The 13,492-nt window shown below is 55.3% G+C and overlaps 4 protein-coding genes across 4 annotated transcripts; 2 read left to right on the top strand and 2 right to left on the bottom strand.

The window, feature by feature from the left end:
* Positions 1-46: 46 nt before the first annotated feature.
* BO66DRAFT_437171 (uncharacterized protein) lies at positions 47-370 on the top strand (the record flags this gene model as incomplete). Its single annotated transcript, XM_025650968.1, has 1 exon — positions 47-370. The coding sequence occupies one exon, from the start codon at positions 47-49 to the stop codon at positions 368-370; it is 324 nt and encodes a 107-aa protein (XP_025505376.1).
* Positions 371-616: 246 nt separating this feature from the next.
* BO66DRAFT_448269 (uncharacterized protein) lies at positions 617-1,208 on the top strand (the record flags this gene model as incomplete). The annotated part of the gene is made up of 2 exons (XM_025651735.1): positions 617-652; positions 745-1,208. 2 exons carry the CDS (start codon positions 617-619, stop codon positions 1,135-1,137), a joined length of 429 nt encoding a protein of 142 aa, XP_025505375.1. The 3' UTR covers positions 1,138-1,208.
* A 428-nt stretch (positions 1,209-1,636) lies between these two features.
* BO66DRAFT_346916 (uncharacterized protein) lies at positions 1,637-9,253 on the bottom strand. Its single transcript, XM_025644600.1, has 5 exons — positions 8,792-9,253; positions 8,387-8,482; positions 4,246-8,078; positions 2,217-4,118; positions 1,637-2,165 (listed from the first exon to the last, which is right to left on the bottom strand). The coding sequence occupies exons 1-5, from the start codon at positions 8,880-8,882 to the stop codon at positions 2,052-2,054; spliced, it is 6,036 nt and encodes a 2,011-aa protein (XP_025505374.1). The 5' UTR covers positions 8,883-9,253; the 3' UTR covers positions 1,637-2,051.
* A 659-nt stretch (positions 9,254-9,912) lies between these two features.
* BO66DRAFT_390776 (acetate--CoA ligase) lies at positions 9,913-12,876 on the bottom strand. The gene is made up of 7 exons (XM_025647098.1): positions 12,683-12,876; positions 12,476-12,584; positions 11,142-12,386; positions 10,820-11,080; positions 10,622-10,751; positions 10,297-10,571; positions 9,913-10,243 (listed from the first exon to the last, which is right to left on the bottom strand). Exons 2-7 carry the CDS (start codon positions 12,512-12,514, stop codon positions 10,181-10,183), a joined length of 2,013 nt encoding a protein of 670 aa, XP_025505373.1. The 5' UTR covers positions 12,515-12,584; positions 12,683-12,876; the 3' UTR covers positions 9,913-10,180.
* Positions 12,877-13,492: the final 616 nt, after the last annotated feature.

Below are 13,492 nucleotides of genomic sequence, written 5' to 3'. Positions count from 1 at the left end.
ACACCCCAGTCCGCATCTAGGTAAGCTCCAGCCCCCCATCGTCAGAATGGTCGACCGGGACCTCGAGATCGACATCGAGGGGGTTGACAAGGTCCTTTTGTTGAGGCTCCTGCATGAGAGCGCAAGGTCATTCCCAAGGTCCGCCAGACAGGCCTTCGATGAGCAAGAGGCACGCACAGCGGTCACACAATACATACATTATTTCTGTGGCTGCTTAATCGCGTGCGACATCTCCGGAGATAAGGCCCGGCATACCTGGCGGTACGATTGGTACGTGGGGGAGGGGTCGTTCGAGGCCACGGTTGCAATCGCCCGCGAAATGATGGTAGGCGAGCAGCTGGAGTCGGAGTTGCGGTTCCATTTGGAATGATGGTGTGGTTCGTTAATGGATAGGATTCTTTGTTTCTGAATGGTCTTAATTGGCCGTTTGGTTATTCTTGATGAAATTGATACCTGTTATAAATATTCTTCTTAATCTCATCTGTATTTCTCAAACTGGGAATGTTCCCAACAAAGCAGCATGATAGTAGTCCACAAAAAGCGGGTTACAGCACGCCGGCCTCCGGTTTATCTCCGAGGGACAAGTCACTCCTCGCAGTCTCTGCCACTGATCGAGATGGTGACAGTTACAGTACAAGCGAGCGAGAGAAGGGTAAGTTAGTTTGTCCACGCGATATAACCCGTCGTTGGCTGAAGCTTCATGATGCTTAGCGCTATACTATAAACCCAACTAAAATACAGCAGGTAGTCATCTTACTCTCCTTCAATACATTAATCAAGCGAGTCCAGCAAACTGACCCAACCGACAATCTGACAGCGCTTCCGGGCCATCATCCTCAACCAGCACAACCCCCCAACGCCACCACCACCCCTTCCCCCCCCCCAACCACAGCCACTTTCCGCCTAACCTCCGGACCGGCCTACGCCCTCCAACAAGACTCACCTACCCGTGATCCGCCTGAACCTGCAGCACCTGCAGCCCCAGCACCAACAACAATAACCAAATCCCTCAGCGAGACAAGCTACGTCGGGGGTCCGCCACGACTGGGTGGTAAGTACCAGCAGGCGGTACCGGGCGTCGCGCTCCTCACGGAGGCCGGGTTTGAGGGATGTGCGGCTGGAGGACCCGTTCGATGAGCCCGCCGGAGCTGGTGCGGGCGTTTCAGCGATCAGTGATCTGTTTTCACGAACAAAAATTCCGCGGCGCGGTGGGGCGAGCCAGGGGGAAAGTTAGGTGGATGGAGGCGGCCGCAGGGGAAGTTGCGGGCGTTGGGTGGGCGAGGCGGATTGGGAGGGGGTCCGCGCTGTCGATTCCGCGGGTGGTGGTCGTTGTGGCGAGGCGGGCGCCTTTGTCTTTGGGGTAGTTCATTGATTAGTGAAATAATAGAGGAAGGTTAGAGGGGGGCGTGACGGAGCTCCCTCGGAAGGAGTAGTTACTATAGTAGGACAGTCGAGGGTCTCTGGACTAGGGCTGATAGTACACCCTCTGGCGCAAACGGTCTATTGTGCTCTGCGTCGCGCTGATGCGAGGTGATGTCTGTCTTATGTGCTGCATCATCCTAACCGTATACTGCGACGGAAAAAGGTGACCTTGCAAACTACTGTAGCTATACTTCAAATCTTGCCATCCCCAGAAAGTTGATCAAATATCCTTCCATCGAGGTAATCATTCGCTGTGGCTTGACTATGGCTTAGAGGCACATCTCCCTCGAGACAAATGTGGAAACCCAAGATGAAAAGTAATCACTGCATAAAGAAGAAAAAAACACACACAAATACATGCAGTCGAAGGACAGGGGCAAATCAGCTAGGATACATAGAGCCGCACATCGATGTCGACCCTTCGATACAAATAGGAGTAAGACAGGGGGGGAGAAAGAGAACAAGGGAGTGAGAAACAGGAGAGAAGCAAGGGGGTGTGCAAGAAGAGAAAAAGTAAAAGACGCCCATTCAGAGGCCATCCAAGAACGACCAGACAACACAGTATCAAATCCAATGACTGTCCCAACCACTGGAGACTTTTGCCATTCGTGCCTTCATCCGTCATCCAATTAATACCCTCCAGCCATAATGACCCCGTAGTACCGTCGACTCATTTCTGCCGTCTGCGTGAGGCGCGCATCGCCCGTCAGCGGCAGACTGAGCACACTCGACAAATCGTTTGCCTAAACTATGATTAGTCTTGTTTCTATCACCCAATTCTCAACCGCTCTTACCTGGCTGTCTTCGTGTGCCGTCCAGCGTGCCACAGCTCGGCTCATCTCCCGGAACGCAACTCGCTCCTCCAAGCCTTCTACGCCAGAACCCTGCCGAATCTGATCTCCCAGCTGGACCAATGCCTGCACCAGCCGATGCAGCCGCGCCGGGTCTCGCCTGCCTACTCTCGCCGTGGCCAGATGCAGAAAATCCTCGTAAATCCCGCCCCCTTGAGCCCAGCCGCGCACCTTGCGCTCCGGTTCGGCACCAAAGCCTGAGATCAACGTTTCCAGTGTGGCATAGTCCCCTTCAATCACTGCCGACGGTCCGACAATGCGACAGAAGGTGGCATGCGCATCGTTCCAGTTCTTGGCTCTTACCAGGTAGTCCACCTCGTGTGCAGCATTACCTGTGTCGCGCGCATATAGTGCCTTCGCCACCCAGATCCAATTCTCGGGAATCTGCGAGTCGGTGACGAGGTACTTCCACATCTTGTTCGGCGATCCGTCCTCTTTGACCGGGTGTGGAAGCGACAGCGCATTTCGAGCCAGAGTGTCCTTGATGGCTCGTTCCCGATCAGAAGCGCGAGAGAGGTGAGAGAAGACAAATATGCTCCGTGCAAGGGCACCAGAGTTGAAGAGTTCCCATGCATAGTCCCAGGTGAGCTGGTCCATCTGAGCCACATTGAGCTGGAGTTGGCCATTGCGCCCAACGGCCGCGGCGAGGAAATGGCACAACTGGAAGGACAGGCGATTGGTCAGCCGGTCACCCGTCAACGACTCGGGCAGCAGAGCGGCTGGAAACTCCAAGCCGTCCAACTGCGTGTTCTGGGCTACCTCGGTAGTAGCGGCGTAGACCTTCAACAGCACCCACAGCGGAGACTCACGATCCTGCGCAGTGGTGGATTGGTAGAATTGGGAAGGATTCGGTAGTGGCAGTGCGGTTTCAACACCACTACGTAGATCTTCGACGAATTTGCAGACGGCATTCTCCAGCGGCTCATCGTCACCGATTCCGTACCACAGGCGCAGACCAAAGGCCTGGATCCAGTCCAGGTCGAATCGTTCGGAGAACGTGAATGCAGAAATCCGATCCTCGAGCGCCCCAGTAGTCTTGCCCTCACTGCGTAGGGCATTGCCCGCCAGCAGTTCGTACAGAGCGCGCACAGGCTCACTCATCTCCGAGTACGCATTGCTCTGACGCCACATGTCAATTTGCTTGGCCATATCTTCCCGTACGGTGGCATCCCGACCAATCTGCGAAACAAGAGTGGCGAGGTGGAAATTTTGGCTCGAGAGCAGGACATTGCACGCCTCGTCAACCCGATGGGCGCACAGGAGATTGACAGCGCGTTCCTCGGGTGAGCCCACCTTACCCAGCTTCTGGGCCTGTTTTTGCCGAATAATTCCTTCCAGTAGACGGGTAAGTCGGTCTTTCTTGATACGGTGAGAGAACTGGGACCGGATCTCCTTGGGCACGCCGACAGAGATATCGTCTTCAAGCTCGTCGTTGAACAGAATGTTGGCCAGCTGCCAGAGCAACCGCTCTTGGTCGGTCACCAACGTACTGCCTGCGGCTGTGGCGGCCAACCTATGGAAGTCGGCATGAGCCAGGCGAGCAAAGGGCACTACTCCATCCACGGGCTTAATGATCGTGATTTCGCGCTGGGCGTCCAGCATCGCTACCGGCTCATTGGGCTTTCTATACTTTAGTATGGAAACGTCCCGTCCTTCGCTGGTCACGGTGAGACTATGTTCCCAGTAACTCAAGCCAGCCTCGACAGAGTCGTCATTGTTCCGTACGCAAAGCAATGCGTTTGAAGGTCCCCAGCGGGGTTTGAAGGAGTAGTGGAAGGCAAGGTCGTCAGCGCTCAACTCATTGGACTCGCCCGCATAAGTCTTGGGCTGTTTATGGTAGGGCCACTATAAGGATAGAAGTCAGAAGCGTTGCTCCAGGCACCAACAGTGCGATATTGCAGTGACGAGTATGCGTCGCGGCAACAAGGGCAGAAGACAATCCAGTAAGAAAGGAAAAGAAGGGCGGTCATACCTCAGGACCTTTGGGTCGTGCGTCTGGTACTTTCACAGGCGATGCAGTCTGTTGTCTCCGAGGTTGCTGGAATAGGGAATTCATTAGATCAATACTGGTTGCGAAACCCTTCTGCTTGGTTTCGCTGGTAGGCTGCTTTTGAGTCTCCTCATGCAAAGAGCGTTCGTTGAAGGCATTCGCCTGGATCTCACGTAGGGCATCCCGGTTCTGCTTCCGAGGACTAATGGTTCGCTGCAACTGTTCAGCCCAATCGCCCGTCAGGTCCAGACGGGGCTTCGCCGGAGTATTCCAAGGCTTCAGCGACAGCCGAGGGTCTTCCATGTATGTGTCGGTGCTCGCGGTATCGTCGCGCTCCACGGTATGATGAAGGTCCGGAAATGTGCCCGCCATGTCCATTTCCTCACTCTCATCCAATTCAACTTCAGACTCGACAGACTCCAGACTTTCAGTGATGTCCTCGCTGTCTTGCTCAATAGTTGAACCCGTGGAGCCGTCCTCTAAAAAAGAATCTTCTTCCTCCTCTTCCGAGCCCAACTGCTGCTCGTCGTCCATCGTCTCCATCGCCTGGTGGCCAAATGCTCCGGGGACTATCTTACGCTTTTTGAAATCGAAAGTGTCGTCATCGACGCCGGCCACGGAACCGAGGAAGGAATCGTCAGTGGAGAAGGCTGACAGATGCTCCGAGCCCACGGTGTTGTCGTGATTGGCAGGGGTTTGGGCCTTCGGAGTCGGAGTGTCAGGAGCAGCACTCAAAGTGCTTTGGTTTAGGCTCTCACCTTCTTCTTCCTCATCACTATCATAATCAAGACCATAGGTGGTGAAATGAGGAACCTTGAAAACCCACGTGCCGGTTTCCACTTCGTAGTCGATGAACTCGGTGTTGTGCACCTTGACCAACCGATCGACGTGCTTGTCGAACAACGGGCCACTTGTCAGGGGAGAGGGCGACTTCTTGTCGCGGCCACGGGGCCAGGAGTTTTCGATACGAAGGATAGATGGGACGTTCAAGCCCTTGCCCCGGGGTGGTTTGATGGTCTCGTCAGGGTAGACGGTGATCTTCCGCACTCCGATGTCGACAAGTCCCCCACAGACATTGTCCAGATCGATGGTAGTCAGATCCACGGGTTCATCGAAAGTCACCTGACCGCAGTGCTCACGTCCCACGGTGAAACCCACCACCTTCTTCAGTTGCTCGCGGCTCATCTTGCTAAGCTCGGCGCGAGTAGGCTTCATGAAGTACTCTCCGGGCTGCGGATCCCCGCCGGGAATGAAAGAGAGCTGCTTTGGGGCGGCGTTGGTCGCGGTCGGTTGCGCAGGCTCCGAGACAGCGGGCAAATCGTTGTTACGGACGGACTCCATCTCAGGACGAGCAGTGGTCTCCGGGGTCTTGGTGCCGTTGACGCCGTTGATTGTGCCACTCTTGCGGACGGAACGCAGGAATCCCAGCTCCTCGGGGGTCGGCTCGGAACTTTGGGTTTCGACGGGCACAATCTCCCCGCCAGTGTGTGCAACCTCGGAGGACGATTCGAAGCTGACCTTCTTCTTTCCCTTGTCCACAGGAGTGGCAGCCTCTTCGCCGTTAGTGATGGCTGCAGGAGGAGGAGTACTGGTCGAGCGCGTGAACAAGTCATTCCTTAGGCTTCGGTCGATAGTCAGACGCTTCAGGCTTCCACTAGACAGACGAGAGCTACCGGAAGAGAGGGCACCCGGGGAAAGAACACTATCGGCTTCAGGATCGAATGTCTTTCGTAGGTTACTGGTCGAAAGACTCTTGCTGAAGCTGGTGCGGCCCAAGCTGCTAGCATTGAAGCTGCTGCGCATGCTGCCTCCGAGGACACTACCACCAAGTCCGCCTGGAGTGTTCGCGGTGCTCGATGGAGATCCGTATGTGGAGTACGAGAAACCATAGCCACGTTTGGGAGGAGTCAGGAGGCGATTTGCGGCGGTGGGGGTGATCTTGTAAACGGGAAGAGGAGTGCGTTGCTTCTGCTTGTTGGAGGACGACAGCGGCGTGGCCAAGGGGCCGGGACTTGCAGCGCTGGGTGCTGGCAGACCAGAGAAGATAGACTGGTTGCCGTAGGGATTTCCTTCCAGCAGGGAGGCCTGCAGACTACCGGGGGCGGGTTGTTGACCCAGCTGCTGTGCGGGCTGAGATTGGCTGCCACCAAAGAGGCTGGAGGCTCCCAGGGTAGTCGGTTGTTGGTTCTGGCTCGCGCCGCCGCCAAAGAGGGACCCAGTTGCAGCCGGTGTGGTAGTACTCGCGCCGCCTCCAAAGAGACTGCCGCCCGAGGCCCCAGCTCCACCGAAGAGACTCGGCTTCTGCTGTTGCTGGGCCGCACCACCGCCGAAGAGGCTCGAGCCACCACCAGTCTGCTGGTTCTGGGTGTTGCCGAATCCTCCGAATGCACTCGTACCCGTGCCCGCGCCCGTGCCCGTCGTAGCCCCTCCAAACAAACTCTTCTGGCCTTGCTGCTGCGATCCGCCGAAAAGAGAGTTCGATTGGGCTGGTTGTTGGGCGGTGTTGCCTCCGAACAAACCGCCGCTCGCAGGTTGTTGGGTCTGCTGGTTTTGACCGAAGAGGGAGGTGCCGGTGGTGCCGGCGCCGGTGCCGGTGCCGGTGTTGCTGCCGCCAAAAAGACTCGGGGTGCTCGTCTGCTGCTGCTGGGTGTTAGCGCCAAATCCACCAAATAGCCCTTTGTTCGGGGTCTGTGCCTGATTCTGAGCCTGGTTTTGCTGGCCAAAGCCGGTACCACTACCAAACAAACCCCCGCCCGACTGCTGCTGTTGACCTCCAAACGGAGAAGATGTAGCTGCGGTGCCGCCAAATGGAGAGGCTGTGCTCGTGTTCTGTGTGCCGAAGCCGCCGAATGCGCCCCCGCCGGTGGAGGTACTACCTCCGCCAAAGAGAGATTTGTTCTGTTGCTGGGTGTTATTGGCGCTGTTGCCGAACAGCCCCCCGGAACCGAATCCAGTGCTCCCGGTAGTGTTTCCAAAGCCACCCGAGGTTGCCGTGTTACTGCCGAACAGGCCCGACTGGGTAGTAGTGGTAGCAGGAGCTGGCGTTCCACCGCCGAATAAAGTGTTGGCAGGCTTCTGAGCTCCGAACAACGGATTGGAGGTATTACTAGTGCCAAAGCCGCCTGTGGTTTGGGTCTGACTGCCGAAAGCCGACGGGGCACTTGTGTTTGCGCCGAATGGTGAAGAAGTGTTTCCAGCTCCAAATCCAGTGGATTGACCACCGAAGCCAGAGCTGCCGAAGGCGGAAGCACCAAAGGCGCCTGCTTGTCCACTTCCGTTGCCGAACCGACGGCCTCCGTTGTAATCGCCTAACCGAAGCTCTTCGAACGAATACTTGCTGTAAGGCTGCATGAACACGATGCTCTGGTAGTGATTGGTAGTGGTGCTGGCGGCGTCCTTTTCGGTAAAGGGGGTGAACGGGGTGGAGCCGGTGCCTTCGGAGGGAGGAACAGCTTGGTTGAACGCGGTACCGCTACCACCACCAAAAGCCGGTGCTGTTCCACTTCCAAACCCGCTGGTGCTGGCGCCACCGCTGGCTCCGAAGCCGGTAGTACCAGTGGTGCTCCCGAAACCGCTGGCGGGCTTGTTGGCACCGAACAGTCCACCACCTCCAGCGCTGCTGCCAAAGCCACCGCCGGTGTTCACAGCGGAGCCAAAGCCGCCAAAGCCGGTATTACCTGTTGAGGTCGCTGTGTTGTTTGACCCAAACAAACTACCGCCGGTACTGGGTCCCGGAGTGCTGCCAAAGCCGCTGGTGCGATTCTGCCCCGCACCGAACAAGGAGTTTGACTGTGTCTGTGTATTGGCGCCGAAACCTAGAAAAGCAGGAGTAGTGTTAGCGACGCTATCGAACAGCCTACAGCCGAAGATCCTTAGAGCATGTGACGAATTTTAATTTCCATATGTCCCTGGCAGGCAGAAGGCGGATGGGACTCGAATTTTCCTGTTCGAGGGAAGATTCCGGGCCGCGAGAGACAAGCCCAGTCGTCCACGGTTTCAGAGCGGCAGTGTTTGCAGTCCGGCCCGACCGTTGATATGTCGGAAATCGCGGGGTCCGCCCCAAGGTACAGATGGAAGAGAAAGGATCGCCAAGCCCATGGAAATATAGTCGTCGAGCACGTACCTCCAGCGGAACCGAAGCTACTGGAAGTGTTTCCAAACAGGCCACCGCCTGATGTGTTACCACCTCCAAAAGCAGGAGACGGTGAAGATCCAAAGCCTAGATGACGTGGGAGATGCTGTCAGAGACTGTACTGAAGCCGCGATCCCTTCTCTTGCAGTGCTGCCGTGCTCTCTGACGTCGGAAAGGAAAGTAAAAGGTCTCGACACGGCGGCGAGATGTCGATGAGTCTGAGGTGAAGCTGCTGTGGGTTGATGTCCAAAGCACGAGCCAGATTGGATTCCTTTACTGGGTCGATTGGGGGGTACCGAGCCAGTGTTGAGAAAAACCAAGAAAACACCAGGGCGGAAGCAGGAATACGAAAGGGAAAGAAGCAGGTACGAAGCTCGTTAACAGATCAAAACCTACCTCCACCAGTATTTGTGCCTCCACCAAACGCATTGCCGGATCCAAAGCCGGAGCTCTGCTGAGTGTTCTGTCCGAATCCTCCTCCGAACATCTTGCAGGTTGAGTGTTTGCGACTTATGAGTTCATCCGTTCCGAAACGTTTTCCAAATGAAAGGCCGAATGCTCGTCCACGTCAACGTTTAGATGCGAGCTATGTCCCGGAAAAGGCGGTATTGCGTGCGAGATGGGTTCGATCACGGCGCGTTGCGAAGGGTGCGAAGCGACGAGCTCGAAGGTTGTGGATTGAGAAGCCGAGATCTCGACGCGCCCAAGAGAGGTGTTTTGTGGGTGGGAAGGACAGCAGGGTAAGAATGTCTCGCCAGCTAGAGACGGGGCGTCACCGTCAAGAGCAGAGATGCAGTTCAGCGTCCTTGAGCTGGAGAGGCGACGATGAGAAGAAGCCAGAGAGCTGGTCGAAAGAGGAGGAGGGCGCGCGACGGAGAGGAAGTTCGAAGGGACGGAAGGGAAAGAGGTTGCTGCAAAAGGGACGAGGCGGCGACGGTCAGGCGGTGACTTGCTCGCTTACGTTTCCGGTACAGACTGATCCGCGGGCAATTCGGGGACTTTGAGGGAGAATCATCCGGTAACTTTGGCTGCAAATACACCCCGTTACCAGCTGCTCACGTGAAATCTCGCGGCCTGAAACCACCCGCGAAACTGAGCAATTTCTGCCTGAGGATTATTCTCCGCAATCAGTTGTGCCCTCCCCAGATGGTGCTGGGCGTTATTTGAACACGAGGTATGTGAGGCTACTGTGATTCAGGGCTGATAAAGCTGTCTTTTTGAGAATTTCAGGGTGTAGTGTCACTCTGAATGACGCATCGGTGTACAAGATAGAGTGTATATATTTACGAGGTGACTCTTGCCGTCAAATTCAAGTTACAAGCAAACTGATCCGTTCTGAAAATGATAGCATAACATACGGCCAGGTGCTGCATTTTTCCTGCTATAAGGAGAGAACCCAAGTATGCCGGCTTATGAACCGACACCAGGCAAAAAGAGTAGAGCTCTTCATTGTATATCTTATGAAGTGACAAACAGATAAGTGGGTAGTTTCGCATTCGACTGCACTACCCAGGTACTACAACACTCTGAGTATACACCCATCAGGCCCGAGAAAAACTTCTTTCATCATTGGTATATACGTAGAGAAGATTGACAGCTCATCAGAATGCTGCAGTTCTGATCATGATGGGAATCACAAGATAACAAGAAAAAAGAATCAAACTCCGCCTTCAGACATTATAAAGCTCAGGAGCACAAATCCAGACCACACCTGTGCTGATGGCAGTGTCACATGCCCCCCCCAACTCTCGCTTTCATTAATATCGTTCACTGAAGACAAAACACTTATTTGCCGCGGGAAGCGTGCACCGTGGCAATGATCTTATCAACCACCGAGGGGTCGGAGAGCTGCTTTTGCGTTAGCGCTAGTTGAAGAATGATCCGAGGGAGATGAAACTTACGGTGGAGGTGTCACCAAGGCTGTCCTCCTCGCCGCTCAGGATCTTGCGCAGAATGCGACGCATGATCTTGCCACTGCGAGTCTTGGGAAGATCTTCAACCACATACACGGCCTTAGGGGCAGCGAACGGCCCGATAGAGCGGCGAACTTGCATGATCAAGTCCTTCCGAACCTGGTCGGTGGTCTCGTTACCCTCCTTCAAAGCCACGAAGGCATTGACAGCCTGACCGGTCAGCTCGTCGGCAATGCCGACAACGGCAGCTTCAGCCACCATGTCTATGCAGATGTTAGGAACCCGTCCTCGGAATGGGGGTTGAATCACTTACGGTGCTCGAGCAAAGCAGCCTCAATCTCAGCAGTGGACAGACGGTGTCCAGAAACATTGACAACATCATCCACACGACCCCGGATCCAATAGTATCCGTCGTGGTCGCGGCCAGCACCGTCTCCGGTGAACTGAATAACCACAAGTTAGCCACACTGTTAAGCGACACACATGGAGATCGATGACTGGAGGTACTCACGTAGTAGCCCTTGTAGACATTCAGGTAGGTATCCATGTAGCGCTTGTGGGCACCCCACACGGTCCGGGCCATGCTGGGCCAGGGCTGCTTGAAGGCAAGCACTCCCTCGACATCGTTGCCCGAAATCTCCTCTCCGGAAACAGGGTCGATGATAGCGGGCTCGATACCGAAGAAGGGAAGCGATGCGCTACCCGGCTTGGTCGGCGTAATGCCACCCAAAGGGGTGATCACGTTCGAGCCGGTTTCGGTTTGCCAGTAAGTCTGTCACAATGCCGCAGATTAGCCAAAAGAACCATTGCGCCTTCAATCGACTCGCACATACATCACAGATATGGGCTTCCTCCTTGCCGACAACCTCGAAGTACCACTTCCAGACTTCGGCGGCGATGGGCTCACCGACCGAACCCAAAATGCGCAGATGGGCCATCTTGTGGTGAATGTGCTCGTCGCCAGCACGCTTCAGTAGGCGCAGGGCGGTGGGGGCCACGTAGAATTGCGTGACCTTGTGCTTCTCGATGACATCCCAGTAGCGGGAGAAGTTCGGGTAGGCGGGGGTGCTCTCGAAGACCACCGTCGAGCAACCTAGCAGGAGCGGAGCGTACACAACATAGGTGTGGCCGGTGATCCATCCGACATCACCACCGCAGAAGTAACGATCGTCATCGTGAATGTCAAAGACGTACTTGCCCGTCATGGCCGCTCCAAGCAGGTAGCCAGCAGTGGTGTGCATGACACCCTTGGGCTTGCCAGTGGAGCCGGAAGTGTAGAGCAAGAAAAGAGGATCCTCAGAGCTCATGGACTCGGGAGCAAAGTAGTTGGGGTACTTCTCGACCTCCTCGTGCCACCAGACATCACGACCCTTGGTCCAGGGAACCTCTGCGCCGGTGCGCTTGTAGACGAGAACGCCCGTCACATCGGGGCACTGCTTCAGTGCCTCATCGACGATGCGCTTGGTACCAATGACCTTGCCGCCACGCTTACCCTCATCAGTGGTGATGACGACCTTGGAACCGGCGTCAAGAACACGGTCCCGCAGAGAGTCGGAGGAGAAACCGGCGAAGACGACGGAGTGGACAGCACCGATACGGGCACAGGCGAGGAAAGCAATGAGAGCCTCGGGAATCATGGGCAGGTAAATGGCGACGGTGTCACCCTTCTTAACGCCCTGCTGCTTCAAGACCCAAGCAACTCGGGATACTTCGCGCAACAATTCGCCGTAAGTGATCGTTCGACCCTCGCTGGGCTCGTCGGCCTCGTAAATAATGGCGACCTTGTTGGGGTTCTTGATGGCATGGCGATCGACGCAGTTGAAGGAAGCATTGAGGCGACCCTCGACGAACCAAGCACTGTCACCATTCTCTAGAGAACCGGTGTGGACGGTCTGGAAATCTCTCTCAAAGGTGAGGAGCTCGCGGGCCATGCGAGCCCAGAAAGTGTTGGGGCTGCGAATCGACTCATCGTAGAGCTTCTTGTATTCGTCGAGGTCTTTCAAGTGGGGACCGGAGGGGTGCTTCTCGTGGAAAGCTTGGGGAACGTGGAAAGTATCAACATCGTGGGCCTCAAGCACCTGTAGACCCAATGGCAGAATAATTAGCAGATGGAGACCCGGAGATTTCTCGGCCCAGGGCGTGGGCGTGGGGAATTTTTTTCTCTTACCACGGCAGGCTTGGGAGGCGTGATGCTGCCGTCCGCCATGTTTTATGATTGGTTATGAGTGTCCCAACGGAATTTCAACTGGGAATTCGGAGTCGAGGGAAGCTGGGCTCTATGGAGGGGTGAAAACGAACAGAGTCAGTTCAGTCTCCGGCGCAATGAAGAGGATCGGAGCAGGCACGTGAGACGGAGATTGCGCGGGCGACTTACTGATATGCACCAGCACTGGTTGGTTGATGGTGGGGGGGTGGGAGAGGGGGAGGGGAGGTTGCGTTGAGATGGGGAGATTACACCGGAGAAGAGAGGAGAGGAGGGAAGGAGAAGATGGAAATTATGAAGTTAAGAAGGGGAGAGAAGAGAAAGAAGAAAGATAATTGTTTTCAGGGACCGGGGGTGGGAGGGATTGGGGCACCGATATTTAAGAATGTCCGATGGAGTCTTTTTTGATGGTGGTGGTAGTCTAAGTGGTAAAGGTAGTATTATTTTATTATTATTACTAGTATTATTATTATTGTTGAGAGAGTCAGTCAGTCCCGCTCCCCCGGTGTCGCGCCCACAGTGGGGAGAGTAGACTAAGAAAGACAGAGAGACAGAGAAACAGACAGACAAACAGACAGTGGCAGACCGACAAGAACAGAGTTACCGTACTGTCACTCCGGTGTAATTGCTCGGTTTTCCTCCTTTCCCTCCTCCCACCTCTTTCCTTCCTTCCCTCCCTTCCTCCCTCCATCCGTTCCCCATAAAGTCAAACCGGTCCATGGGTCAGTTCAGTGGTGGTGGTGCTGACCCCGAAAACCTGAGCTCTGAGCAAGATCCGAGAAGCTGGGGCTGTCTTCCTCCTACCCGACAACGGTACAGCTGCAGCTGGTGATGCCATTGACCTTGTCCCAATGGAGTTATCCTGTTTCTTCCCCTTTCCTTGTTGACTGGAGAAGTACAGTACTAAAACTACTAGGTACCTAGTATAGTGGACGAGGCCCGACACTTGATACCCTAATAACATCCTCTAACAACAAACCA

Source organism: Aspergillus aculeatinus, assembly GCF_003184765.1.
Source record: "Aspergillus aculeatinus CBS 121060 unplaced genomic scaffold BO66scaffold_16, whole genome shotgun sequence".
Taxonomy (NCBI): domain Eukaryota; kingdom Fungi; phylum Ascomycota; class Eurotiomycetes; order Eurotiales; family Aspergillaceae; genus Aspergillus; species Aspergillus aculeatinus.
This window is presented reverse-complemented; position numbering and strand designations above follow the sequence as displayed.

Excerpts from the sequence above, each read along its gene's own strand:
- BO66DRAFT_390776 (XM_025647098.1), bottom strand. The coding sequence starts at position 12,514 with ATGGCGGACGGCAGCATCACGCCTCCCAAGCCTGCCGTG. Across the intron at positions 11,081-11,141 it reads AGGAAGCCCATATCTGTGAT|ACTTACTGGCAAACCGAAAC; the intron begins GTATGTGCGAGT and ends GCATTGTGACAG. Across the intron at positions 10,752-10,819 it reads ATGTCTACAAGGGCTACTAC|TTCACCGGAGACGGTGCTGG; the intron begins GTGAGTACCTCC and ends GTGGTTATTCAG.
- BO66DRAFT_346916 (XM_025644600.1), bottom strand. The coding sequence starts at position 8,882 with ATGTTCGGAGGAGGATTCGGACAGAACACTCAGCAGAGCTCCGGCTTT. Across the intron at positions 8,483-8,791 it reads AGGCACAAATACTGGTGGAG|GCTTTGGATCTTCACCGTCT; the intron begins GTAGGTTTTGAT and ends CACGTCATCTAG. Across the intron at positions 8,079-8,386 it reads TAGCTTCGGTTCCGCTGGAG|GTTTCGGCGCCAATACACAG; the intron begins GTACGTGCTCGA and ends CTGCTTTTCTAG.